We start from the raw sequence: 25,255 nt of genomic DNA, 5'->3' as shown, positions 1-25,255 counted from the left end.
TTGGCTAACACAGGGAGCAGTCTAGCCACTTCCATCCTCAGCACTAATACCATACTTCGTCCGTAGCCCCTTCATAACCAAAGCCGCCACACCAGCTACAGTCTTCGCCTGTGAGATCTCCAGAACAGACGTCTCCAGATCCAAACTACGCCGAATCCAATACTTAACTTCCAGCCCCATGAGCGAGTCGATAGGGAAACTAGCAATTTGCTTCTCGTCGAGCCCGGCCTGCGCCGAGAAATTGCCGACGCGTTTCCCGAGTTCGCAGATAATGGTGCTCTCGCATTTCGGGTCATTTAGGAAGGATGGGTCGTTGGCGATGGCTTCGAATAATCGGAGGAGAACGTCAGCTTCTTGATTGTGCGCTTCGGCTTTGCTGGTTCGCATTAGGGAGGGGATGTTGAAGCGCACGTCTTGCTCGAATGAGGCTTCGCTGTTGTTTATCTCCATTTGGTCCGGGTTGAGGAAGGACGTTACCCCGACCATTATGTCTAGTGGGGAGGCGATAAGGGATGGCGGGTCGGTGGTGGTGTTGGTGTGAGGTAGGGCGAGACGGAATGCGTCAATGACTTCTTTCTCGGAGAGGGAGAAGCGTGATTGCGTTTGGAAGAGCTCGACTAGTCGAGTGTTGCGACTGAAGTTGCCTACTTCTTCGACGGCGCCGAGCGTGACACGGGTTGCTGGAAGGCCTAGAGATCGTCGGTAGGTTACGAAAGAGTCGACGAAGGTGTTCGCTGCGCCGTAGTTGGATTGGCCTGGGTTGCCAGATGTTCCTACGACGGAGCTGAAAAGGACGAAGAAGTCGAGCTGCTTCTCGGAACAGGCGTTGTGCAGGTTCCATGTACCGCGGATTTTTGGGCCTTGGGGTGCCAGCCATTGCGCGTATGACATGTTCGCGAAGAGTTCGTCCTTCCCGAAGTTGGGCAGTTTCAGCACGCTTTCCAGGATTGTTTGGAGACTTGGGAGGCCTACCTGTAGTACTAATGAGAGATTGACGATCCCGGCGAGCTCGTGCTCACTGGCAGAGACTGCTTGCTCGACACTTTCTGCGTCCTCGACACTGCCATGGACTACAGCTACTGTGCAGCCCTGGCTCTCTAGCTCCTTGACGTAGGCTTGATCAGACTCGGATTGTCCTGCTGATCGTGACATTATAACCAGATGCCTGGCGCCGTTGGTGACCATCCATGTCGCCAGCACTCGACCAATTCCTCCGAAGCCACCCACGAGCAGGTACGACCTTGTAGGAGAGAAGATGTATCTCTTCTCGATCGGTTTGTATTTGAGACTGTGAGGCACCTCCGGCATTTTCACAACAATTTTACCTATGTGCCGGCCAGTCTGCATATGTCGGAATGCACTCCCTATATCATCTGCCTCGAACATTCGTGGAAACAGTTGCGCCTGAAGTCGCCCTTCTTGGCAGTAGGTAAACATCTCATTGATTGCTCTATAGAACATTAGCATCCATTGGTCATGATTAGTGTCATTATGAAAGTGGAATATACCCCCGGACAAGGTCTGGGTAGTCATCGAGCATCTCACTCAAGTCAACACCATAAAAGGAGCGGTTGTTAGCAAAGTTCACCATCTCCAGCTTCCCATGCTCTAGCATGTCACGTTTACCAATTTCGATCATTTTGCCCATGGGCGCCACGCAGTCCCAAGATGCGTGCAAAAGTTCTCCTGCCAGAGAGTTCAGGACAAGGTCCACACCACGTTCATTTGTTGCAGCTAGAACACCTCTGCGAAATGAGACACTTCGAGAGTCGAAGATACGGTCTCGTGGAAGATTGAAGTTCTTCATCAGGAACTGAATCTTTTCCTCGCTGCTGACCGTGGCATAGATCTATATATCGGTGAGCATTAAATTACTGACTGGGAAAGGAGCAATACCTCAGCACCAACCATGCGGCAAATGTCGATCGCTGCCAGCCCAACACCACCACAAGCTGAATGGACAAGAACAGTCTGAAGGGAAAATATTAGCAGACAAATTCCAAAGAACTCAGTATCATCTCACCTGTCCTTTGTTCAGATTTCCTATCGTCAGCAGGGAGTAAATGGCCGTTGCGTAGACACAGGGCATCGCAGATGCCTGTTCGAGAGATATACCGCCTGGGATGCGCATACAGTTCGTTTCCCGCGTGGTTAATCGAGTCTTGAATGTGCCCTGCTGAATTACGACCACTGCGTCTCCCGCGTGCAAGTCAACCACTTCCGATCCTACTCTGCGGACAACACCGCTCCCCTCTATACCTAGGGGCAGATCAGTCACGAGTAGGCCTAAGGCAAACATGAGATCCTTGAAGTTCAAGCTAAGATACTTCATCTCCACTTCGACCTCATCAGGCTTGAGTTCCATCTGCCGTTCCTCTTCCACCCACTGGAGCGTATCTAGGACACCGCGTACTCCAGGATGGAGGCGGAGGGGTCCACAATTGCCTTCAACTTCAAGCTGCTTTTCTTTTGATAGACAATTGCATCTTGTTGTATATACAATGCTGTCTTCAATGGTGTATTCATAATCTCTGCCAGAGGGCATGGCCTTCTCATCGAGAAACTCGTTGAACACACGGACTAGAAGGCCCGCAGTAGTATCATTAAAGTCATCAACCTCCAGGGTCCTGAAGTCAATGCCTGTCTCAGCTCTGATGGTACGGCAAAATCCCTGGATAAGGCCATAGCGAGGATCCGAGCACGTTTTCTGGGAGAGTTGGGTGACCCAGAGTGTCCGCCGGGCAATGGAGAGATAATTCCTGAGGCTCGAGAAATACCCTTCCGACAAGTCGTAAAGAAAAGGCCCATCAAGATCAAGGAGGGAAATAACAACACCTTCTTCAACAGAATCACCGAGTACACACCAACGAACGGTGTATCCTTGATTGGCAAGTTTCTTCTCAATGACTGCTACCCAAGGGTGCTGTTGGGTCTGCGGGGTTCCCAGAAGGCTGACAACAGGAGCAGACGGCTTTAACGGCGCGCTCCTTGCTATCATGGTGGCAGACAACTGGAATGGAAAGTCTTCGTCATCTACAAAGTCTTCCATTTCAAGAAAGCCTGCTTTGGTGAGTTCGTCGTTCCATCTATCGACCTTGACATAAGGTCGATCGAGACGCTGGTCTGAGTCTCCTAACCACCATCCGGGGAGGGTACCCTGCTCGACAAGTTAATCGTTTCTTCTAGGCACAACTATAGTGCTATAGAGGGACAATGAAACGAATATTTAACATACCATAACCCAATCAACATAAGGTACATCTGGCCACTAAGAGTTAGCAGGCGCTGAGAGGGGGGTGTATTGATCGTACCAGCAGATAGCTCATGAAGGAAGAACCAGCCACCAGGCCTCAGTAGTGTCTTCACATTTATGAGAGTCTTGTTTAAACTTGGCGTAGCATGTATTACATTGGATGCGATAACTAAATCGAAGCCTCCAACGTCGAAACCCTGGTCTGCAGGCGACAGCGATATGTCAAGGACGGCATATTCCAATTGATTTCCATGCTGCTCCTGCAAGGGTATCAAAAACCCAGGCGTGACATCCGTCACAACATATCTGGCGAAACTTCAATCTCCACTGGCATCGACTAGAGCTCTCAATGCAGCCACCGTGGCGGATCCAGTTCCAGCACCAATTTCAAGGATTCGCAGCTGAGGACTGGAATGTGCGACGAGCCGGAAAAATCGATCCCAATCGAAAATATTCACCGCATACGCATAGATGTCTTTCCATGAGTCACGTGGAGCTAGTACCTGTGCCGCCGATGACTTTCCCGCCATTAGGGACTCCATCTCCGATTCAAGGCAGTATCGCGCATCTGCAAAAAAACCAGACAGTCTGGGATCGGGAACTTTGTCAAGTAGTGCTTTCCATAGACTGAGGCGTTCACCAGGGCTCATGCGTGCCCAATCTCGTGCCTCTTCAATGCTGTGATAATCTTCCGTTCTTATTCGAAGGGCCTCGGACTGAATCCACTGCTGATATTTTGTCATATGGGGCACGGTTGGTGTTGAATCACGGACCAGAACATCAAAATCTGATATTGCCAAAGTGGCAAGCCTAGCTGTTGTTTCTAATCCTGTATCCACACCAGCCCGCTTGATCAAGCCTTTTGTAAGGTTGAGACGGATCTCGGGTTCGTAGTTCATGTGGGAGCAGAGAAACGGCTCTTCGCGTACGATTGCTGATTCACTCTCTAGCGCAAAGAAACGGGCGTCCCACATGGATAGAGCGATGCTGCTATCACTGCGTATCAGACATGAATCTCCCCCCAACCTACCAGACATAGGTCCAGAGGATGTCGGATTGACCACCAATGACATGGTCTCGCTGCTGTGCGTTAGGTACACCGCACCAATATACGAGGGAACACCAACTACACCGACCCCCGGTGCAATACCGCGACATGCCGCAACACAGTGTAACTGCAAGCACTGGTCAATGGCGGTAGGATGAATTAGGTAGCGGCCACTATGCAGGCGTGGATCGTCCTCAACAGTCGCCGCGGCTTCATAAGTTGAAGGACTAACTGTGATATCACGCAGGCCTTGAAAGGTTGTCCCATATTTTAGTCCTGCCTTCTTCAGTTGTCGATATAAATATGGCGACGAGAGAGGTCTTGGGTATACAAGGGGTCTTGACGGCGGCGGTGGGTCGCTGGGCGTGCCAGACATAACTTGGCCAGAGCAGTGCTTTTTCCACGAGTTACCATCATATGAACAAACCGTAAACTCGTACCATGAGGACTCCACTAGGTCATTAACTGTTACAGGTCGCATGCTTGTGAGAAGCTCGTATTCGAGACTCGGCTCCAAAAGCAAGGCATTTCTGATCAGTATGTTTCGCAACAAGATCTTATCGAAACTGGTGATTTGTCTGGCTGCCTCGGCCACCATGGCTATGTAGCCAGCGCAAGGGAACACTATTTGGCCACTTACATTGTGGTCCCAGATCCATGGAACTTCATCGAGGCGAAGGATGTTTCTCCAAGAAGGCTCCAAGTCACCCGATTCCAGGGTACGTGAACCGAGCAATTCATGATGCGGAAATTTGCGCAATCGCCATTGACGAGGGGGTCGACTTTCAGCCCAGCCTAAATCGTCGTATTGCCAGGGATAAGGTGGAATGTCTTTTAGGCAGGTCCCAGGCCCGTTGACAGCCTCAAAACGAACCCGCGAGCCGTGGAGATACGCCTGACCCACGGCTTGCAGAAACGTGGAAGTGGAGTCCTGCCCCCGGACTACGGTTGGACAGTATGTGTTCGATATTTCCACATCCTTGGAGATCTGACGGATAGGCCCCGAAAGTGCTGAGTGTGGCCCAATCTCTAGGACAAGAGGCAGCTGCGGTAGTTTAGACACCGACTTCAACGCTGTACTCATTGCAGCAGTGAACTGGACTGGTGATTCCAGGTTCGCCCTCCAGTAAGCTGCATCCAGCTGGCTTGTATTCTGGATTTCTTGGCCAGTCATGGTCGAAAATATTTGAGCTGCCAACTTCGGCCTGCAGGTCACGTAAGGTCGGATTAGTTCTTCATAGTGGGCTGCTGCGAACATCATGTGGCCTATTAAGCATTAATGCTGATCCTCGGATTGAGACAGCTCAACTTACTAGAGTGATAGGCAACTTGGATAGGAAGCATTTTGATTAGTGTATCCGGCGTGTCGCTGCGTATTCTTGATGCCACCTCTTCCAGCGGTGCTCTGTCTCCTGATAAAGTCACACTTTCGGGGCTATTATAGCAGGCGACAACGATACCATCTGTAATGTAAGAACGGACTTGTTTTGGGCCCATACCCACTGCCATCATAGCCCCTTTCCCCTCACATTGCGAAGATACCTGGCCACGATAGTATGCTAGGATTATAGCTGTCTCCATTGGGATGGCCCCCGATGCATATGCAGCAGCAATCTCCCCGCTGGAATGCCCAATCACTTTGGATGGGTGTATACCGCATGACGCGAGAAGATTGATCATAGCCAGCTGAATGGCGGTGCATAGCAGTTGAGAGCACTCAGCACGGTCCATTGTAGTCTGGTCGCCGTTCATCAGGGTATCTGCAGTCTGTTAGCACATCGCCATGTTTGCGGTTGGTGAAAGGGAAAAGAATACCATGTAAGAGCCACTTTGGCGGAATTGGAAGGCCTTTAAGGGTAGCGTCCATTATCTGCAAATCATTGGAGAATTGGGAATATGCATCAATGAGGCTCCTAGCCATTCCGGGCCACTGTGCACCTTGGCCGGTGAAGGCGAAGATCAACTCCGATGCTTGCAGCTCGGGTAAATGCCCCCTTTGAAACGCATCGGTATTTATTGCATCGCCGTCTGTAACCACAAAAGCACGATGAGATAAATGATCTCTCCTAGAACTAAATGTGAAGGCAACGTTTTTCAACGCACGGGGGTGTTGCTCAATGTACGATTGGAGTTGTTCGATTTTCTTATTAAGGGCATTCGCTCCCCATGCAGACAGAGCTAAGATCTGATGTGAGTATTTTCGCGGGGCTGAAATAATGTCGCGCTGTTGAAAGGCGTCTAATATAACCTGATATCACATCAGCACCCTGCCATGCGGAAAGCTTAAAGGCGTATCCAACGATTGGCTTACATGGGCATTTGCTCCTCCGATTCCAAAACTGTTTACACTCACCCTCGCCTCTTTGCCCTCCGGCCATGGTAATGTGTCTATCGGTACCTCTAATTTGCCAACCTCAAATGGAACTTTGTAGGTTAGTTTGGGAAATGACATGATTCTTCACTTTCAATGAACTCACTCTCCGGGTGTGGTGTCTCAAAATATATATTCGGGGGAATCTGTCTATGTTCTAAGGAAAGAACGGCTTTGATCACACTGGTCAAACCAGATGCGCCTTCCATGTGGCCAACATTTGGTTTTACCTTCCCGAGTTTAACATTAATAAATGCAAATCAACACAGGCACGTGCATAGGGAACATACCGCACCAATAAATATCCCGTTCTCTCCGAAAATGCTAGTAACAGCCTGAGTTTCTGTCACGTCGCCTATCGTTGTTCCGGTTCCATGGCACTCGAACAATGCCGTCTGACAGGGATCGCTGATCTCCGCTCTGCTGTATGCTCTCCGGATAAGGGTCTCTTGGCTTTCCCGGTCCGGGGTTGAGATATTTGGTGTCCTTCCGTCACTATTGGTTGCTGTCGAGCGAATAATGGCCCTAATGGGGTCACCGTTCCGTATGGCAGCATCCAAAGGCTTGATGAATATGGCATTGATGCCTTCTCCGCGCCCGTACCCGTCTGCTGAGGCATCGAAAGTCTTGCATCTGCCATCAGGAGCCAAGACCAAATTATCGGACATTGTTACAGACATTGTAGGGGAGAATATGATACTGCTCCCCCCAACAATGGCCGCAGAGCAGTCGCCGGAGTATATTGATTGACAAGCTTGATGTAATGCAACCAGGGAAGAAGAGCATGCCGTTTTATATGTGATACTACTCACCAAAAGGTCAGTTAGACGAGAGGGAAGAGTGTGGAGTTCGAAATTCTCTAGGGCAACGGAAGGTCAGTGGAATCAGCGTACCTTGGACCTTTTAGGTCGAACTCGAATGAAATTCGGTTGGCAAACGCAAAGTCTCCCGTCCCCATGGCTCTAAACCGGTCTATGTACTGAGTGTCTTTGCTGGTGATTTCGAGCCAATCTTCTCCGAAACTTCCTACGAAACAGCCGATATCGCGGCCTCTCCAGTCCGACTGGCCAGCATTCTCCATACACTCCCACACAACCTCGAGCAGAAGTCTTTGCTGAGGATCTAAACTTCCGGCTTCTGACGGTTTTCCGACAAAGTCTTTATCAACCTTGCCAAGATACTCTTCCTGCAAGAAGTATCCGTGCTTAGTTTTGATTTCATGGGGCCTGGTTGGGTGATAGAAAGAGTCTCCAAGGTACCTTCCTGGAGGGATCTCGCCTAGGGCGCTCCTTTTCTCCACCAGCAGTGACCAAAATTCCTCAGCAGTTCGGATGTTACCAGGGAATCTCATCCCCATGCCCACAATGGCAATGAGAGGTAATGAGCCGCTTGGCTGTTCGTCGATTTGACTCCATAGCGTGGTGGGAGGTTGCTCGGAATGATGTGGCTCCCCGACATCCTCGATGTGGATCGCGACGGCCTCCACCACGTGCTCGCTTCCATTGTTTATGGCCATGTGACTCAAATGTACTCTCGGCTTGGAAGCCCAAACAGCGAGAACTTCTAGATCCCAACGGATATTCTACAGCGGCATAGTTAATATTCTCATTATGCAATGATGGTCATATATGTTAGCTATCCTGTTTCGAGAATTTTAAACTCCGGTCCTGCTAACTCCCCGGCAAGAAAGTCGCCGTATTTTGGGCAGACCTGAAGGACATGGGCCTGCATTTGCATATGCATTCTGCAATATATTTGCACTTCCCCCTATCATAGGTGGGAACTGATTTGAGTTTGCGAAACGTCCACCAAAGCTCATATACCTGCAAGAGTAGCGAGATGAGGAGCGATAATGATGAAACCATAATATCGGAACATGATCACCCAGTTTCGGAGATATTCAAGGCTTGGATGCATCTAGAATCCGGAATCGAATGTGCAATAAGCCCTGCAGCCTATCACACATTGCGTCTTGCCGCATATTGTTCATGTCCGGGCCTTGATATAACAGTATTGCAGGCGTGTCAGAACATATGTGAAGGTGAATAACGACCGAATATCTACCTTTCATTCATAATCATACCGCGAACCCTTTGAAGGATTGAAATACTGATTTAGTAGATCGGTGTCTCAGTCAAATAAGCACTTCGGAAGATAGCAACGCGCCTTGCGGGATTGATGATGAGTAAAGCAGCAGTTCTTCCATACGATCAGGCGAAAATTTAAGCCTCAAAAAGCAGATGAGATTGGGCGCTCAACAGTCAGGTTTCCATTTTCTCCCTGGATCAGTCAAGCTCTGCCGACGCAGGCACCTGAACGCCCTTTTGAGTGGACAGCGTCGACTAGCGCATGTACATCCTTGTACACCCGGCATCTACTTTTCGGGGCTTTTTGTCGGACCTTTATGATCCGCCAGCACAGATTAACACATGCATAACGCTTCTTGACAGATGGACGTAATAAAAGTCAGGTTCGTTGGGTAACTAGCCTGTGCGTCCGCAAGTTGCACTAAGCTCTGCAGATTAGTGCTGGTGCTACGGAAAAGTTCCATACAAGCCCCAATGCAGTTCGTTTCTAGTTGCTTCAGTGGTGCGTGATTCGTGAAATATCCATTACAAACCCGGTGCAGAGTCTCTTATGTTCTGCTGTATCAGAAATCTAAGGAGAATTTCTATTGAGGCGAATATGGCATGTGAGCTGGAAATGTCACGAAACGAGCCAAATTGTACAGAGGGTCATATGAGTAGGTGTGTATAAAACAATTCCTGCGACAGAGAGGCCATCGGTCCTGAGGGGGTATATTGGTCCGATCTTAGTCCGACTCCGCCTGACTGGAGAAATTTTGACTATCGCATAGAGCATCATGGCTTTGAAAAGCACCCAAAGGTGACGAAAAGGCCACGCTTTCAACATCCCCATTAGACCAGGATATAGTGTCCTGGTTAACAGCAGAGCCAAACCAAGAAGGCAAATTTGACGGGGTCTGAGAGTAATCAAGTATACCACCGTCCAGCGGTTGAAACCCCAAGTGCACTTGAGACTGCAATGTACTTACATTCCCTCCTGAATAATTCAAGGTCAAGTTCTCCTCACTGAGAAAGCACCTCGACAGTGCCACAAACTGCTGAAAAAGATTCTGCATCGTAGCGATAGGCTGACTCATTGTCCCGCTGTGCGCGAGACAATTTTCGAGGGCCTTGAGGATCTGAAAATCCCCGTGATGACATGTTGCGACGGCGTTGCAGAAGAGTGCGAAGCATGCTGTGATGGGGTAGTATAGGAGGGTCCTATTCGTTGATTGCATATTAGTGCTGTCTGTTCATGCAATACTATAGTTCAACAGATGGGACTAACCAGTGTAGATAAGCAACCGTCTTCGGTGTGTTATTTGACTCGCAGATGGTTATTAGAGCCCGTAACTCCTGCCGTGCTGATGTGAGGCAGGTCTCTATGGTTACTTGTCCTGGGGCGATTTGGTGTAGGTATAAAATGCTGGTCATTATGGAGTGGTATGAGAAATTGAGGGATGCCATTTCGCTGCTGACGTCAAGGCCAGTCCAATTTGGCGAGGGAGATTCAATCTAAAAGCCATAACTATTAAATCATATCGATATCGCTAAGAAGTTCAAGATCACGTACCTGATCGATTTTCCCACGGATGGCATACATGTCCCGCAGGAGCTGCGACGCGACGCTATTGAAAGCCCGGCAGACATTCCAATCACCCGTAGAGGAGTCAATTAAGAAGGGTATCATCGTGTCCTGGATCTTGGCTAATTCTAAGTATATTAAGAGGAGTGTTGAAATAATAAGTCTCGATGTGGGAGGGTCCACCCTCGTATCAGGTCCCAATGTAAGTATTCCTGGTCTCCCGATTTTCCAGGCGTAGTTCCTGTCCAAAATGTAGCACCACATGAAGCAGTAGTACTCCTCTTCATCTAAATTTTGCATCCCAGTGGCATCCGGATGAAGACCGATATCCATGCATACTCTGCACGCAGTTTTGGTCAACTCTTGACAAGTGCTAACGTCGCCTAATCCTTGATATAGAAATATCTAGTCCAGTTTATTAGGAGCAATATTGTGAGTTAGGTATTGCGCAACTTACTCCACATAATGTAGCCTGTAACAAAGGGAGCGACGACTCCGTAAAGAGAGTAATCTTTCTGAGGGCTCTTTGAGCAGTTTCCCGGTAGAGCAGAGCGCTATGCCGCAGACTCTGAGCCAGAATGGTATCGCTCTCAATAGCAGCTACCGTATCAAGGAACTTGTACGCCACAGAATTGACGCAGACAGTGTAAAGCAAAGCATCGGACGCCGTAGCAGTTCCTAACAAAATAGATAGACCCATGCGCTTGAGGGTTTCGTTACTAATATGTCGAAAAAAGTCCTGGACATAGGATCCAAATCTGTTGCTTCCGATGTCTGCAGAGATATGAATGAGTACATGCTTATATTGTGGAAGGAGTTGAACCGAGTGACATGTATACCGTTCAGCATCCAATACAGTAGCTCAATGGGAGGAAAGCTGTGCAATTCCTCATTTCTTGTTGTTTCAAATAGCATGCCTGTACATCGGCTCATGCCACCTAGCAGTTGGCTTGCAATGGATAGAGCGAACTCGAGAGTCTGATGCCTGCCTCGAACCAGCTCCAGCGATTGTCCTGAATTGGGTTGTTTGATTATCTGGGCGTCCGTGAGAGGAATGAGCGACACCCAGCCTGGCAACTCATAATTTGTGTCAATGGTGGGCCCAATCAGCGGTGAATATAGGTCATCTGGCAAATCCAAGAGTCCATGCTCGATGGGAGGTGGGAGGTCATTCAACATAGAACCCTCACTTGACTGTTCGACGGAGACTTGTCTTGACCGTCGGCCTGTAATCAAAAGCTGAGAAACGAGGGTCCTGTCTCTTGGAATTCTGCTCCCTCTAGTTCGCGTTTGGACAGCCTCTCGCTTCGGTAATTTCGGTAATCGCTTCATGCCCCGAAGTCGAGTGCAATCGGTCATTTGATCCTGGCAGTTTCCGCACGGGTCTTCCTTATCGCACCGAACCTGATATGAAGTTACTAAGATAAGTCATCTTTAAATAGAATAGTGTATCTCTATGGTATTGGAGATGTCGGATCTGTACCTTTCGGGCATGGCATGAATCACACTGTGGGGTATGAATCAGAGCGGTCCAGTTTACTGAAGAAATAGGGAGGGGTTACACACCACGCGACGTCGCAACATTTTGGAGAATGAACGTGATCACTGTACCACTATCGAATTCCGTGTTCTATGGTCTATCAAGAGAGAATTATAAAATCTCGTTTGTCCTCTCCTAGCCACGAGTGCGGGATGAAGCGCTCGCACGCGCCAAGAAGCAGACGAAAATAGTATGCCAAGACCAGGAACATGGCGGAGGGCATCACTGCGCCACTCTCAGAATAGGGCTCGCCAATGGAAGACAGTATATTCTAGAGTGTCCATCGCCTTCGCCGGTTTCTGATTTTGACTTTCGCGGTTCAGCCAACTAGGTTGCTTTTTTTGGCATGGGGAGGGAGTTCCGCTCTGCGCAAGTCAATTAGCGGCGGGTTCCGCGGATCCCGATTGCCAAGAAGTTCGGTTGAAAAAAACAAGAAACAAAAAAAATTCCTCTGCATTCTTGGTGAAACTAAGGGTCATGGAGATATCTAGTGGTCTTCTGCTACGCTGGACAATAGGCCGAAGACAGGCAGACACACGGAATGTTAGAGAATTTCGTCACTGGTAGACGAATAGTAATTATCGAAGCCAGAAAAAAAAATAATAGAGCCTTATTAAAGGGGTTGGCTAGCGCCGGGAGAAACAACACAACAGCCCCGTCTTCCCCAAAAACCAAAGAGCACCCAGAAATCTAAAGATAGATAGACCCGATGTAGCCCACAAGATGACCTTGAAATACCAAGCTGTACGACCTGTCGACGTAGTCTAAAAGCACAATCTTAGTAAAATCCCCGGACGTAAAATTGATAGGAATGAGCATACCGTCAAGCATAGATTCCTCACGCTGTCATTATTGATCAGCAATGCCAACAAGCCATTGCATAAAGTCCACAGTAGCACCAAATTGGTTCGGAAAGTTTTGTACGAGTCCTCCAGTTGCACCTCCTTTTTCTCCTTCGGTTCCTGCCACGGTGAAAGGGCGCGTCGGACAGTACACTCAAAGTCGATATCGATATCGACCTGAGGCTTGTCGACCTCCTCAACGAAGCTTTTCTGCGTTACCGATTTCATCGTCTTGGCAGATGGAAGGGAGGCGGTATCATCCGAGCCTTTTGTTCCCCACGAGACATCATGCCAGTTGCAGAACGCGTAGACATTGAGAACATTGATAGTTGAAGGCATCCCGAGGAAATATGCCCACGAAGATGTCAGAAGATGCCAGGGATCGCAATAGAGTATGCTAGCTATGATGTAAGTCCCATAGGTCGAAACCAGGGCGATCAACACTAGTCCTGTCGTCGAAGTGAAAAAAGAACCCACAAATCCTCCAGCACCGTTATCGAAGTCGAGGTCTATATTTCCACCGGAAAATGCCTGGGCCACGAGGTAAAATGACAGTATGAGGATGTACAGTTGAACGATCGCAAAGTAAAGAAAGGTTAAAATATAGGAAGTTTGGGACCTGAAAGCTGTTAGTCCAAGAATAAATGACAGGTGCAGAACGCATACCCTTTAGGTCGATTCCCGAGCGCAAGGAAGAACTGCTGCATCAAAAATGCCAGGTATAAAGCCTTTATGATGTTATTGACAATAGGTGACGCATCATTCCCAAATGGCCACCCCTTGTTTTTATTCGTCGCGCTTGGAGTTCCAACGATGTCCATGATGACCGAGGTAGTAAGCCAGTAGGAAGCTGTCTTGATTAGCCCCAATCACCTAGCTTACGTGGAAGACCTACCCAGAGAGAACCAAGTCATGGTAAGCTGACAGATATTATAGATTAACTGCACATGCAGAAAAACGAGTCGGAGTAAATTATGGCCACTTTTGTAGATGCGGTTGAAGTGCATGACCGAATAAAGGCTGGCGGCGAAGGACCCATTCAACCATCGCCGCCTTTGACTAAGAAACTCCGGAGGTGCTATATCGCTTGCATTAGTTTCGGGGAGATACGTTGAGGGTGGAATACCCTTACCTTCTGGAACGTCTGTCTCCCCTTTGGAGGCTTTCACATAACTCAGCGTCCATTTGTATCCCGCCTTCGCAACAAGCTCGAAGCACAGAATACGATCCTCAGCAAGAAACATATTCTTCTTGAAGATATTCATACCCTCTATTCCCTTCTTGCCCAATTTCTTGGATAAAGTGTGATCGCCATGGAAATACTGCTCTAAAGGTCGACCCATGATAGCACGGTAGCGGTAAGCAGAAAACGCCCCTGGTAAGACACTGACGTACCCAAAGGCACTCTCTAAAGGTTTGTCCAATATGTTAGATATTTTATACTCGAAGTTTTGCGCAGAAACCAAGGGATTCACTAATTTTTCCCATCGTGGGCCAAGTAGAGCGTGGATTTCACCACAGGCGCCTCCCAGGTGTTTATTATTGTAGAACGCCTCCCAGAGGGCTAGGAGGGATTTGTGTCCAGGCTTCGTCCCTGCGTCGATTAGTATACAGACCTCTGGGTTCAGAATTCTTCCAAATGCATTAAAAAGCCATCGATGTGAATTGATCTTCTTGCTGTTCTTTTGTTTCAAGCAGAAGATCATCTGTACGGGCGGTAAATTGTCAGGATTGTCGACCTGCGGGCGTATTAGCTGCTGAGAAGGAGTTATCGATAGCTGAGTGGTATATTCGAACTAGATTAACAACTCCAGTAAGCACTAAAACGCGTCTTGTAAGCCGGTCGAGGAGGGTACACAGACGATATGTGCCACGGTCTCTTTTCCATCAACATCATGCTTCATTATTCCATCCTGATATATGCCGACCGTGGCCAAGACATCAAGAGTGTTCTTGTCGCAGGGACCAATACCATCAAAAACAAGACAGACAACGATCTTCTGCCACGCAGGCCCTCCTTTGTCCCAGAATTGTGTCTTCTTCAAATTGACAATATCTCGAATATTCTGCATAACTCCATGGAGAGTTCGAGCAGTAAGAACTTTATCTTCGTTGTAATAGGTGATGGCAATGAGCATCTCTGTATGTCGATTGAACATGGCAGCCCGCAGATTATATCCATTGCGTATAGTGAAATCGTCGGGGTCGCAAGTTGCAGCCGTGTCTAGAATACCGCGTCAGATGGAATTTGGCCGAGATGACCCTTGTCAATCTTACATCGTAAGTGAGTGAACTCCTCGGCTGTTGCATCACTTGAATCGCGGTATTTTGCTTCGACCGAGTTGCGAACAGCGCTAGGAACAGGATAGTCGACACTCAGGACGGATCCCTGGACTAGATTGATCCTGCGAGTTGGGTAACGGCGTAGGCCTGAGCTGGATTTCGTAGTCTGTCGTCGCTGCCACGAGGTCTGACTGGCTACTTCAGATTCAATTTTCTGATGCGGATCTTCGGACGAATTGCCTTGTATGGTGTCAGGAGGCCATTGCGACCTAGTAGGAGGATAACGGTCGTTAGGCGGCGCAGGTAGCAGCGATTGGGAGACATCTTCGTTCTCGTTGGATGGATATGAAGTGTACTAGCACGGGGTTAGCTAGTAGTCATTAATGTTGCTTTGGCTGAAAGATTACAATGGGAGGGGTTAGCTGTCGAAGTGAATGGTGGTTACTCTCCAACTCGAATGAGAGAGGGCGTGACGATTGATCGTGTGCATCCTCCATGCTGTCTGATAACACAAAGCTTTCAGGCAGTAGATTGCGAAAGCCCAACATACAGAGCACACATTGAAAGCCGTCAAATATTAGATGGGGAACCTATGAGTAAGCAAATATTCCATTATTGTTGCTCATAGTAGCTGCTCTACACTCACTCACCCAAGTGAATGTCTCAACAGCAGTGCAGGCAAACATACGTTCTGATTGGATATTGAAGGTCCGCTCTTATGCCGAGCCAATGAGAGGCTCTGAATCAAATTTTTAAATATAGCCGGGAATCTGGACATGTCTTCCATGCACAATGTATAGAGTTGATCGTGTAAGAGCGCTACCTTTGGGTAGCCAAAGTTTCAAGGCCCAGGTTTGTCCGTGGTTGGTTTTTTGCGGGTGGGAATGAAAAAAAGTGAGCTGCACCACTGGAGCCGGTCATGTTCTCGGCGCAAAAACAACGATACCAAGCCCGAGTGCAAATGGAACAGTTATTTCTCTTATTTATGAGTACTGATATCCCTCCTGGGTAACTATTGATTGAGAATCCGAGACTTCTAGACATACGTTTCAACGCAAACAAGCGTGTTGTGCATTATCGAGCATGTGCATGCCGTATCAAGTCCAACCTTTGCATCAACATAGCTTCATGCTGTCAAGAGTGGCACGGCTTTTGGGATATCCCTCAAACATGGAAATTCGAATCGAACTCGACGAAAGGAAGCCGTTCTATACAAACGAAGACCGGGTTATCGGCCGTGTCATCCTCCGCAATGATACCGAGGTTGACATCGCCACTATAGCAATTAGTCTATCCGGGCAGGCAATATCCAGGCTAGACTCGGGAAAATTGACTGAATCACACAAGGTATGTGCTGCTATTACAGCACTGGGCTCAAATAAGCTAACTTTACCGAAAAAAAAAAAAAGCTTTTCCAACGAAATGAGCAAATATTCCCGCCCAGCAACTGCGCCGGATGGTTGACATCGGCGTCCGTTACAATTCCCCCGGGAGAACACTCGTTTCCATTTTGTATCATGGTTCGTGTTTGCACCTGCGCACGGTCTTAATGAAAACGGCATCTAATATTTTGTAGTTTCCTCAGGTCTCAGAATGCTACAAGGATAGCACTAGAGATGCCGCTCGCAAGCGGTCGGCAATCCGTCAGCCACACCATCTCTTACGAAAGCTTCCACCGTCCAGTGGGAATTTATACACTCCCGAGGAGATCAGATATTCTCTGGATGCTACCATCACATGGAATGGGCTCCTATACAGAAGTCACGAATCCGTTGAGTCTCCCTTCTCGGGTAGCTATGGCCTGTGCTAACAGTATCAAACAGACCCGCACCATATCCTTTCATCCGGTGTCTGCCATCCCTAAGCCATTACAGAGTGTATCAGTCCGGAAAATTGTGACTTGCAGTACGAAGGCAGCGGAGCTATTACGTCCTCCACTAACTTACGAGATCGAAGTCGAACTGGTGAATGGTCCGTTTGTTTTGCTTGGACACCCAATTGCGCTGGGTGTAAAAGTTATTAACGTAAATGACGAGAAACCCGACATATCACTACGCGACTTCTCCCGAGTTGCCGATGGGCTCAATGCCACCGTAGGCGGCCAGCCAGATCATGATTTCGTATTCGTGAGTGGCGGTTGTGGAGTCAGTGGTGGAGAGGAAGGCATCGTAGGAGACGTCGGCGACGAGGTCGTTGCCCGTGTAGCTAAGATTATTAGACAATAGCTTCATTCGTGACAGGAAAGATTGGCTCACCTCCATTTCCAGGTCGAGGGAATACTGGTGATCGTGCTCAGCTGCTTGGCACCGACGTTCAGGACGGCATTGGGATAGCTCTTGACATAGTCGTCGCCGCCAGCCCAGGTCCACGACGTCTGCCATGAGATGGAGTTGCCGCTGTCATAGTCGAGGTAGGTACACTCGGAGCCGGAAGTGGCATAGTCCTCGCCCCAGAGATTATTGTAGAGGATGAAGTCGTCGGTGGTGATGATGTTGTTCTTGGTGCAGATGGTACCGATGGGGTCGCGGGCCGCCAGACCCGCTAGCGCAGGAACAGCGCTCGCCAAGCACAGGGGGATAGACAGGTACCGGTTCATGATGATAATTAAGACTCAATGGACTGGTCGAGGGTACTGCGTGAGAAATTGTCAACCTGGTCGGATAACTCCTCAGTTTTATTTCCTTGTTTCTGTTGATTAAGGGGGAACAAGGTTTCGCCCCCAACAGGAATGAGTGGGAATGGGAGCATTTTCTTCAACACAATCCTGCTAAAGGTTCACCTAATGCCGCATTGTGGTCGCAGTCGAGTGGCTTAGCGGGTGGCCTAGTCTGACGGCAGCTTAGCGGGCCACATCGGGCATGTTTCGCGGCGATCGATCGATCATTGTTGGAGAAGTTAGTGCTTGAAGCTTGCACTGCCCTCGGAAGTAGTCTAAGCTGCGAGATTAATGGAGCTTGATAGCGCCCCACTGCTTGCGTCCGGGTAGACCGGATGCTGATGTTCAAGCGGTCAGCAGCAAAGTCTCGTATCAACGCATAGTTGGAGTGTAGCAGCTTTGCTTATGGTATATAACCGCTAACGAAGCATGTTATTCCTGATAATGATCTAAACTATAAATAAGTTAGTTGGTCATAGTCAAGTGTTGCAGTCAGACGGTCTCTTACATGAGTTCACCAGTTGATAGTTTCTGGGAAATTAGTCGCTAATGGTGCTTATCAACCAATGGACAAATCCATGCTGAAAAAGTATATGGTATTGGGCGTTGTTCATTTGAGTGGACTGAGATATAACTAAATGTTGGAACCCAAATGCTGCCGATCTTGCCAAGCTTACTACTAGTATCGGCCCCAAATGACGACACGGTCAGAGCCAAGCATGAACCAGGTATTTATAGGTTAGTACTCCGACTTAGTGTGCAGACATGAGTTAGATAGTCGACATAGATGTAATTGAGTATCTGGGATAATACCCCCCCACGTGGCCAGCCTTGGCACAGCATAACTCAACATATCCAGTTGTTCCAGTTGCATAGTGAGTGAGTGAGTGACTCCGAGAATGATGACGAATCCAACAATGACGCCAGTGCGGAATTGCTCCGGACCCCGCATAAGCCCTCAGATGATGGCATTGCCAACTGGCACTGCAGCATTTTCCCCCTCCTTCCTTTTGAACAGTCTTCTCTCACTGAGTCCCTAACTACCATCAATACCCTCAACATCACCATCACCATGTCCATCCACCAAGCCGGCACCGCCGACGGCTGGCACGGCATCGTCCCGAGTACCGCCTTCCCCGCCGAACCCGACCGCTACCACCTGTACATCGGACACTTCTGCCCATTCGCCCACCGCGTCAACATCGTCCGGCACCTCAAGGGCCTCACCGACCTCATCAAAATCAGCGTTGTACGAGCGTACCCGAAGGGAGATTTAAAGGGTTGGCCGGGATGGAAGTTCCCTGCTTCGGACGACGAGTACCCCGGGGCAACGGTGGATCATCTTTACGGGGAGGATTACCTGCACAAGGTATATTTCCGGGCGGATCCAGAATATAAGGGCCGGTATTCGGTACCCTTGTTGTGGGATACGAAGACGGGGACGGCGGTTTGTAATGTATGTATACTACCGACTCTAAGGAATGTAGTAACTGATGCATGCTGGATGCCACGTATAGGAAAGTCTAGAAATGCTCCGCTGGCTCCCCAAAGCATTCAACTCCCAGATCTCGCCGTCGCTGGCTGAGATTGACCTCTACCCTAGCCATCTCCAAGCAAAGATTGACGCCATCAGTCCGTGGATGCAATCGGATGTGAACTCTGGGGTGTACAAGGCCGGATTTACAGACTCGCAGGAGGAATACAACGACAAGGTGGTTCGCGTATTCGGGGCGCTGAACAAGCTTGAGCGCATTATCGCGCAGAATGGAGGCCCGTTCGTGCTAGGGAAAGAGATGACAGAGTTGGATGTGATGCTGTATACAACATTGATTCGATTCGACGTGGTGTATGTGGAGCACTTCAAGTGTAACCTGGGGACCATCCGTCATGATTATCCGGTGCTGCATAACTGGCTGAAGGGGATGTATTGGGATGTGGAGGCTGCGAGAGATACTACAGATTTCAAGCATATCAAGGAGAATGTGAGTCATCCAAGCACGTCCAGAAGGTAGGTGCTAATTGTACTAGTATACGAAGAGCCACTGGCACATCAACCCCAGGGCAATCACACCTCTAGGCCCGTATCCGGACATCGAGGAGGGGGTGGAGAGGGATTGGACCAAGTTGCGCGTCGGAGGGGTGAAGCATCCAGCCGTGTTGGAACATGAGGCCAGTATTCCCGATCTAAGCCAGTAGACTCATTTCCAGGATGATGGGTTATACCGTTAGCCATAACTGCGTTGTCTTCATGAACATTAACGCCAGCCAAGCCGGTCGGACGTGTGCTTCGCAAGCTAGCGAGGATATGATCAACAGATCTGCAGACTGAGAACGTTATTTGAGCGACATGCCTTGATTTTAGCGAGCTGAATTAAATTGTGAGATATTCGATCGGTAATCCGCTATCACAAGTGGACTGAACTCTGGTTTGTCCAGCATCGTACGTGTCCTGAACCAACAGAATGCATCTAGACCAAAGTACCACTCAACCAACCACGACATCTGTCATAAAAATACGATAAGCTAGTACCTTGGTTTGAACGGCAGGTCAAGAATGTAGTCGATCACGTAAACGCCCAGAACATAGTCAAGTTCCCCTGACCCGGATTGAACCGTGGTTCAATACACAGGGACGTGGGTTAGCCGTGGCAAAGCCGACGGCAGTCCTGAAATGAGGTGGGAAAGACAGCCGATTTACCATCCAATGTTCGAACAGGCCAAAGTGCACAAATAATACTATAGTCTTAAGGTATAAAGAATTGAGACCTACAATACGTGGACAATCGCTGTTAAGCAGACGAGCCATCCTTAGTCAACTCTATCCCAATCCAGCCTAATTACATAGCCCCCTAGCACCATCTAATGTAAATCGAATCAAAGATAGATAATAAAACTAAACTTCTATCTAATTCGCCTACCAACTAGCTCACACCTTGTTTCAATCTACCTGAAGCAACCGCCAGATCGATCAACGGCTATCTCAACGGCGGGCGCGCGTCCGTCCCGGCCACCCGACGAACCCAAAAATGGGGTCCCCACAACCCCTCAAAAATGGTAGTTCCTGATCGACAAGATAATGACCATGTACGTATACCATCCATTACTGACATGGTTCTAGACTTCCATCTCACTGTTGAGTATTATAGAGAACTCGAGACTTGCGTGATGAGGAAGAAAGGTATAAATTGACCTTCATGGTCTTCAGATACATCTACCATCATTCTCATCTAGTACCGCTCTATCTATCTCCCTCACCGACAAGACCTTTCCAAATCACTCTACCTACCACTACCGTATGTATTTCTCTCAGAGATATCACCCAGTGAAGACTAACAGCAATTATAGCAGAAACATCACAAAATGAAGTTCATCCTCCTCTCCGCCCTCTCCCTCCTGGCCGTCTTCGCCACCGCCAATCCCATCGACGTCGATGTCGGCGCGGTGGTCTCGGGCGCTGCAGACGCAGCTGCCAGTGTCGGTGCGGATGTAGATGCCGCTGTTGGTGATATTATCTAATTGATTTGTTCCTATATTTGTTGTATGTTGTGCCTTTCATCATATACTACCATTGAGATTGGAGTGAGAACTAACTGTTGTGTAACTAGGTTGAATACTAGGTTTATGACTATATGGGTGTGGGAGTTAGGCGACAGATTATACTACTATGTATATATATATATAAACAGAAATTGATAGAATTGATTTAAATGTCCGATACGTTTCATTTTCTTATTGTTGTTATGTTTCATCCCTATCCTACTGTAGGGATGAAACTGTCTCAGTACAGCTGAGGGAATTCACGGGTGGCGCCGCAGCCTACCTACATTGCATCTTCAACTACTGCCTAATCTGGAGCCTGCCAACATATGATACTGTTCAAAAATGCACATTGTTCCACAACATACACATCTATATACATAAACGGTGAATAAACGAGAGACAAGAATTGAAACACACCATCTATCTAACCCATCGCCCGCGACAGCCAGCCAGCCAGCCAGCCACTCCTAAGAAGAAGTAGGCAACAACAATGGAATGACTTGGTTCATGTACGAGTTATACACCGTATACGAACTCGTATTGCCCAGGAAGATCTGGTCCGAGATATTCCCGACCTGGCTAATCAGTGTCGGGAGATGCACAGTATCCGGGACCGAGTAGACCATGGTAGCCAGAGCGCTGTGGTTTCCGCCCCTAATGCTAGCGAACGAGTCTTCTGACACGGCGCTCATGAACGAGTCGTAGGGCGACTCGAAGACCACCGTGGAGTCGGGAATGCTGAGGTAGGCGGAGTCAGGGACTGTGCCGGGGTTGGTCACCACCTATACATATCATTGATTAGTTACAGCGGAAGCGAGGTGGTAGGGTGAGGACAGGACATACAAAATTCTCCGGTCCCAGGCCGGAACTCTCTTTGATGAGGGTGGTTAGTTGCTGGTAGTACGAAACCAGCTCCTCGCTGTAGGCGTTGGGGGCTTCATCGAGGAAGATGCCGTGCACGGCGAAAGAGGAGTTGCCGGAGGCGGAAGGCCAGCCGGCGTAGGTCTTGATGTCGTTTTCGACGTCTGAAATGGCGCGGGTGCCCTTCTCTGTCGGGACGTAGCCGATGGCGAGCACGTTGCTGTAGCTGGTGAGCCTGGGGACGGCGGTCAGGAAGCTGCTGTCTGGGAGACTGCTGGAGCCGGGACCGCTATCGGGGTTGATGATGATGGTGAAGTGGACATTGGGGAAGGCGGCGACGCTGGGGAGGTTAGTGATGGAGAGATTTGAGTCATAATGTTACAACGTACAGCTCTTCCATGGGGGTCCAGGCGCCATCTTCAGGATAGACGTAGAATGGGATGATGACCTTGGCGGTGATGTTGCTCTGAGTTACCGCGGAGGCCTCCGCCGAGGCCGAGGCAATCACTGAAGATACGGCAGATGGGGCCCAGTAGCATGCGGAAGGGGCTTCAGTGGGAGCGCTGCCCTGAGCGACAGTGATGAGCGTGCTGGCCTGGGGTTGCTGGGTGGGGTTGAAGGGATGATGGTGGCGGTGACCGATGTGCTGGTGTGCCGCCAAAGCCTGGCTGGGCAGGAGGGCCACACAGCTGAGCATCCCCAGGATGAGGCGAGAAGCAGTAGTTCCGAACATGGTGGTAAAGGATTGAGAAACGATAAAGGAACGACAAGAAGTTGGGAAACGAAAGACGAGGCGACAGGCTTTCCAGAAGCTGGGAGTCAACACCGAACCATCCGAGACCAGCCGGATGGGGCCTTGAAGGGTTATATACTGGCCCCCGAAAGGAATGAATTGAGGACAATGAATGAAAGGTGAGATGACAGGTTTTTGGCGCTGAAAATGATGGCGCCCCCATCGGACATTTTAGGTGAAACGCCAGGCGGCGATCCGATTCGAGCACGAACTGGCGAGATGCTGGATCGGGTGGAGATTGCAGGGTATGGCAGTTTGGCCATTAATTGGAATTCGTGGTGGTGATTGGGCGATCTGGGGAATGACGGGGGCGACGCTGGAAATTACACGATCCGCTCAGACTAAAAGAACGCTCGGGGTTGCGGGTAGCAGATGGTTTCAGAATGGCCGTTTGCTAGTTAATATATCATGTCTCTAGTACATTGTAGTACTACACCGTCGGGGATACTTTGGACTTGGTGAACAGGTGAACGGTGAATGACTACCCTGGAAATGAGCTGTACTACTCCTTGTCCCTTCTGTTTCTACCATCACCGGGCATACCGCTGGGAATGTTCCCCACCGCGTCGCGGATGGCCCCGTCCAATTTCCACACCTCGCTGCAGGATTCCAAACCGACCCAACATTTGGACCATACGCGAGCGTGAATGCGCCTTTGTGGTTGGCGGATCCGTTGTTGCCTCATGAACTATGCCTGCATTTGGGGTCCTTGAGCTTATATGAAATGAGCAGATGGTCCAGGAGCAGAGAGGGACCACCACTGTCAGCTGGTGGCTAATGCTGGTTCAGGCAGGTACTGTGTGTCCTGCCTTGAGGGCACCATCGGAGTTTACGCGCTGCTCACTTGACCGAAGATGCAGGTTCAGAATTGATCTGCTTGGTGTGATATCTCCGAGAGTATGCAGATGATCTCGTAAGGTGTAAATCCGGGGATAATGTAGTCAAGAAAGCAATGAAGCGACGGTCAATGATCATGGGGTCGGAGGTAGAGGTACCGGGTGGTGACCTCCAGGTACACCGGGTTGCCGCCATCTAGACCCGGCGATGGAATAGGATCTATCACCAATACCCATAACTAGTGCAGCCTCGTCCCGGGGTGTCTGTTGATCGGTATTTGGCTACAGAGGCAAACAAAGAAATGAGTACAACATAATTTCGGCCGCCTAAGGTAATGGATGTATCGATTCAGGAAGTCTAGGAGATCTCGTTTAAGAGAATGATGGATGAATCTGATATAATTACGTTCTGAGACAGGTGTTACAAGAAACAACATTCAGCTGGAACTCTGGTTCAGGTGAAGGCATTCCCGACCGGATTTCTGCCCGAAGAGGGGTCCGAAAGGGTTCCTGGCGGCGTGCCCTGAGCGAACCCAAAAAGGGACTAGTGCCGGGCACCGGGAAATTTATTCATCCAGACATTCAATTTACTCTTATTTCCTTGAATATTCTCCGAGTCCGATCACACCTCTTTCACAGTTTCACTACAATAATCCCTTTAACAAGGGAATGCAACAGACTGATGGTCCACATGCATTGACTGTCAGTCTATGGGGAAACAAAGTTTGATTGTGCTTGGCATGAGGTCGCGGATCAGTCACAGCGCGTACAAGTGCCCGAGCGCCCCTTCTAAACGGGCAACTTCACTGCTGATGCTGTAACGTTGCAGTAGCATCATCGCCACTGTTGGCTACGCCAGTCACTAGTGGCCTGCCTTGACAGTCGGCAGGTATTACTAGAAAGGGAGCATCAAGCAGAAGTAGATGCATTGAGCTCCAGTAATTTGAACCCAGCAGGAACTTTTTGGCAGTAATAACTTTTCTTTTCTGTGGTGGTTTTGACCGTTCTGTTGATATCATGGCTGATATGATAACTGTTTGCAAATTGGCGATAGTCGGCGCTTATCCAGCCTGTTATCGGGCATGAATCCTCCGTCGTCCGCTCTAGGCTCCAGCCATTGCTTTGCTCACTTTGGTCTGGTCCGGCAGATTTGACCGACAGCCTTTATAGCCACAGTGATTGGTGGATGGGCCACCAACCAAATCCACCCATCCACATTGGCCAGTGTTCCAAGAAAACTGGTGTTCCAGCAAGGCTTCGAGAGCTTCCATGCTCGACACCGTTCATTGCTAGCTGCTGCTAGTATCCTGAACCGGTAGGTGTCACTCCAGATAAGTATTTATCTTAACGTCAGCCCAGCCCAGTACCGACCCATCATGCCACTACTTTTAGTAGTAGCCTGCAGCATGGCATGTTCCATCCCGGTATGGCTGCTTTTGCTTCGGCCATTCACCGAGGAGCCAACCCAACTGCTCCGTCCCCACTGGAATATAAACTGTCGACCCACGACCGGGAGATCCTCGTTGAAAAAGAAAAGAAGGGCAAAGAAGGGAAAGAAAGGGCAAAAATGCGCAACAACGA

General features: G+C 49.2%; 8 protein-coding genes across 8 annotated transcripts; 2 read left to right on the top strand and 6 right to left on the bottom strand.

Annotated features, from left to right (window-relative positions):
* Positions 1-20: 20 nt before the first annotated feature.
* On the bottom strand, positions 21-8,188 carry BDQ94DRAFT_182606 (uncharacterized protein; the record flags this gene model as incomplete). The annotated part of the gene is made up of 13 exons (XM_026774199.1): positions 21-909; positions 973-1,450; positions 1,509-1,849; positions 2,024-3,157; positions 3,236-3,261; positions 3,312-3,513; positions 3,592-5,567; positions 5,615-6,061; positions 6,117-6,549; positions 6,613-6,725; positions 6,779-6,902; positions 6,963-7,476; positions 7,566-8,188. 13 exons carry the CDS (start codon positions 8,186-8,188, stop codon positions 22-24), a joined length of 7,299 nt encoding a protein of 2,432 aa, XP_026622124.1.
* Positions 8,189-9,206: 1,018 nt separating this feature from the next.
* On the bottom strand, positions 9,207-11,994 carry BDQ94DRAFT_87074 (uncharacterized protein). The gene is made up of 7 exons (XM_026776735.1): positions 11,890-11,994; positions 11,807-11,830; positions 11,163-11,727; positions 10,781-11,097; positions 10,312-10,728; positions 10,027-10,253; positions 9,207-9,959 (listed from the first exon to the last, which is right to left on the bottom strand). Exons 1-7 carry the CDS (start codon positions 11,905-11,907, stop codon positions 9,485-9,487), a joined length of 2,043 nt encoding a protein of 680 aa, XP_026622123.1. The 5' UTR covers positions 11,908-11,994; the 3' UTR covers positions 9,207-9,484.
* A 231-nt stretch (positions 11,995-12,225) lies between these two features.
* Positions 12,226-16,063, bottom strand: BDQ94DRAFT_182603 (chitin synthase C; the record flags this gene model as incomplete). Its single annotated transcript, XM_026774198.1, has 9 exons — positions 12,226-12,627; positions 12,685-13,324; positions 13,372-13,555; positions 13,601-13,783; positions 13,838-14,501; positions 14,568-14,929; positions 14,983-15,343; positions 15,396-15,504; positions 16,035-16,063. 9 exons carry the CDS (start codon positions 16,061-16,063, stop codon positions 12,490-12,492), a joined length of 2,670 nt encoding a protein of 889 aa, XP_026622122.1. The 3' UTR covers positions 12,226-12,489.
* Positions 16,064-16,301: 238 nt separating this feature from the next.
* Positions 16,302-17,706, bottom strand: BDQ94DRAFT_150972 (concanavalin A-like lectin/glucanase domain-containing protein). The gene is made up of 2 exons (XM_026767684.1): positions 17,244-17,706; positions 16,302-17,193 (listed from the first exon to the last, which is right to left on the bottom strand). The coding sequence occupies exons 1-2, from the start codon at positions 17,582-17,584 to the stop codon at positions 17,040-17,042; spliced, it is 495 nt and encodes a 164-aa protein (XP_026622121.1). The 5' UTR covers positions 17,585-17,706; the 3' UTR covers positions 16,302-17,039.
* An 830-nt stretch (positions 17,707-18,536) lies between these two features.
* Positions 18,537-20,042, top strand: BDQ94DRAFT_150971 (glutathione S-transferase). Its single transcript, XM_026767683.1, has 3 exons — positions 18,537-19,100; positions 19,162-19,626; positions 19,673-20,042. Exons 1-3 carry the CDS (start codon positions 18,717-18,719, stop codon positions 19,838-19,840), a joined length of 1,017 nt encoding a protein of 338 aa, XP_026622120.1. The 5' UTR covers positions 18,537-18,716; the 3' UTR covers positions 19,841-20,042.
* Positions 20,043-20,695: 653 nt separating this feature from the next.
* On the top strand, positions 20,696-21,160 carry BDQ94DRAFT_174131 (uncharacterized protein; the record flags this gene model as incomplete). The annotated part of the gene is made up of 3 exons (XM_026772283.1): positions 20,696-20,728; positions 20,791-20,937; positions 20,990-21,160. 3 exons carry the CDS (start codon positions 20,696-20,698, stop codon positions 21,158-21,160), a joined length of 351 nt encoding a protein of 116 aa, XP_026622119.1.
* A 351-nt stretch (positions 21,161-21,511) lies between these two features.
* On the bottom strand, positions 21,512-23,142 carry BDQ94DRAFT_150968 (spherulation-specific family 4 protein). The gene is made up of 3 exons (XM_026767682.1): positions 22,435-23,142; positions 22,028-22,385; positions 21,512-21,966 (listed from the first exon to the last, which is right to left on the bottom strand). The coding sequence occupies exons 1-3, from the start codon at positions 22,776-22,778 to the stop codon at positions 21,652-21,654; spliced, it is 1,017 nt and encodes a 338-aa protein (XP_026622118.1). The 5' UTR covers positions 22,779-23,142; the 3' UTR covers positions 21,512-21,651.
* A 1,113-nt stretch (positions 23,143-24,255) lies between these two features.
* Positions 24,256-24,968, bottom strand: BDQ94DRAFT_150966 (uncharacterized protein). Its single transcript, XM_026767681.1, has one exon. The coding sequence runs from the start codon at positions 24,691-24,693 to the stop codon at positions 24,478-24,480; it is 216 nt and encodes a 71-aa protein (XP_026622117.1). The 5' UTR covers positions 24,694-24,968; the 3' UTR covers positions 24,256-24,477.
* Positions 24,969-25,255: the final 287 nt, after the last annotated feature.

The sequence above is a fragment of the Aspergillus welwitschiae genome, assembly GCF_003344945.1.
Source record: "Aspergillus welwitschiae strain CBS 139.54b unplaced genomic scaffold BDQ94scaffold_39, whole genome shotgun sequence".
NCBI classification, from domain to species: domain Eukaryota; kingdom Fungi; phylum Ascomycota; class Eurotiomycetes; order Eurotiales; family Aspergillaceae; genus Aspergillus; species Aspergillus welwitschiae.
This window is presented reverse-complemented; position numbering and strand designations above follow the sequence as displayed.

Excerpts from the sequence above, each read along its gene's own strand:
- BDQ94DRAFT_150971 (XM_026767683.1), top strand. The coding sequence starts at position 18,717 with ATGTCCATCCACCAAGCCGGCACCGCCGACGGCTGGCACGGCATCGTC. Across the intron at positions 19,101-19,161 it reads CGGGGACGGCGGTTTGTAAT|GAAAGTCTAGAAATGCTCCG; the intron begins GTATGTATACTA and ends TGCCACGTATAG. Across the intron at positions 19,627-19,672 it reads TCAAGCATATCAAGGAGAAT|TATACGAAGAGCCACTGGCA; the intron begins GTGAGTCATCCA and ends TAATTGTACTAG.
- BDQ94DRAFT_150966 (XM_026767681.1), bottom strand. The coding sequence starts at position 24,693 with ATGATATCAACAGAACGGTCAAAACCACCACAGAAAAGAAAAGTTATT.
- BDQ94DRAFT_87074 (XM_026776735.1), bottom strand. Across the intron at positions 11,728-11,806 it reads ATTCATGCCATGCCCGAAAG|GTTCGGTGCGATAAGGAAGA; the intron begins GTACAGATCCGA and ends ACTTCATATCAG. Across the intron at positions 9,960-10,026 it reads ACGGTTGCTTATCTACACTG|GACCCTCCTATACTACCCCA; the intron begins GTTAGTCCCATC and ends ATCAACGAATAG.
- BDQ94DRAFT_150972 (XM_026767684.1), bottom strand. The coding sequence starts at position 17,584 with ATGAACCGGTACCTGTCTATCCCCCTGTGCTTGGCGAGCGCTGTTCCT. Across the intron at positions 17,194-17,243 it reads CCCTCGACCTGGAAATGGAG|CTACACGGGCAACGACCTCG; the intron begins GTGAGCCAATCT and ends TAATAATCTTAG.
- BDQ94DRAFT_150968 (XM_026767682.1), bottom strand. The coding sequence starts at position 22,778 with ATGTTCGGAACTACTGCTTCTCGCCTCATCCTGGGGATGCTCAGCTGT. Across the intron at positions 22,386-22,434 it reads TGGACCCCCATGGAAGAGCT|CGTCGCCGCCTTCCCCAATG; the intron begins GTACGTTGTAAC and ends TAACCTCCCCAG. Across the intron at positions 21,967-22,027 it reads GCCTGGGACCGGAGAATTTT|GTGGTGACCAACCCCGGCAC; the intron begins GTATGTCCTGTC and ends TGATATGTATAG.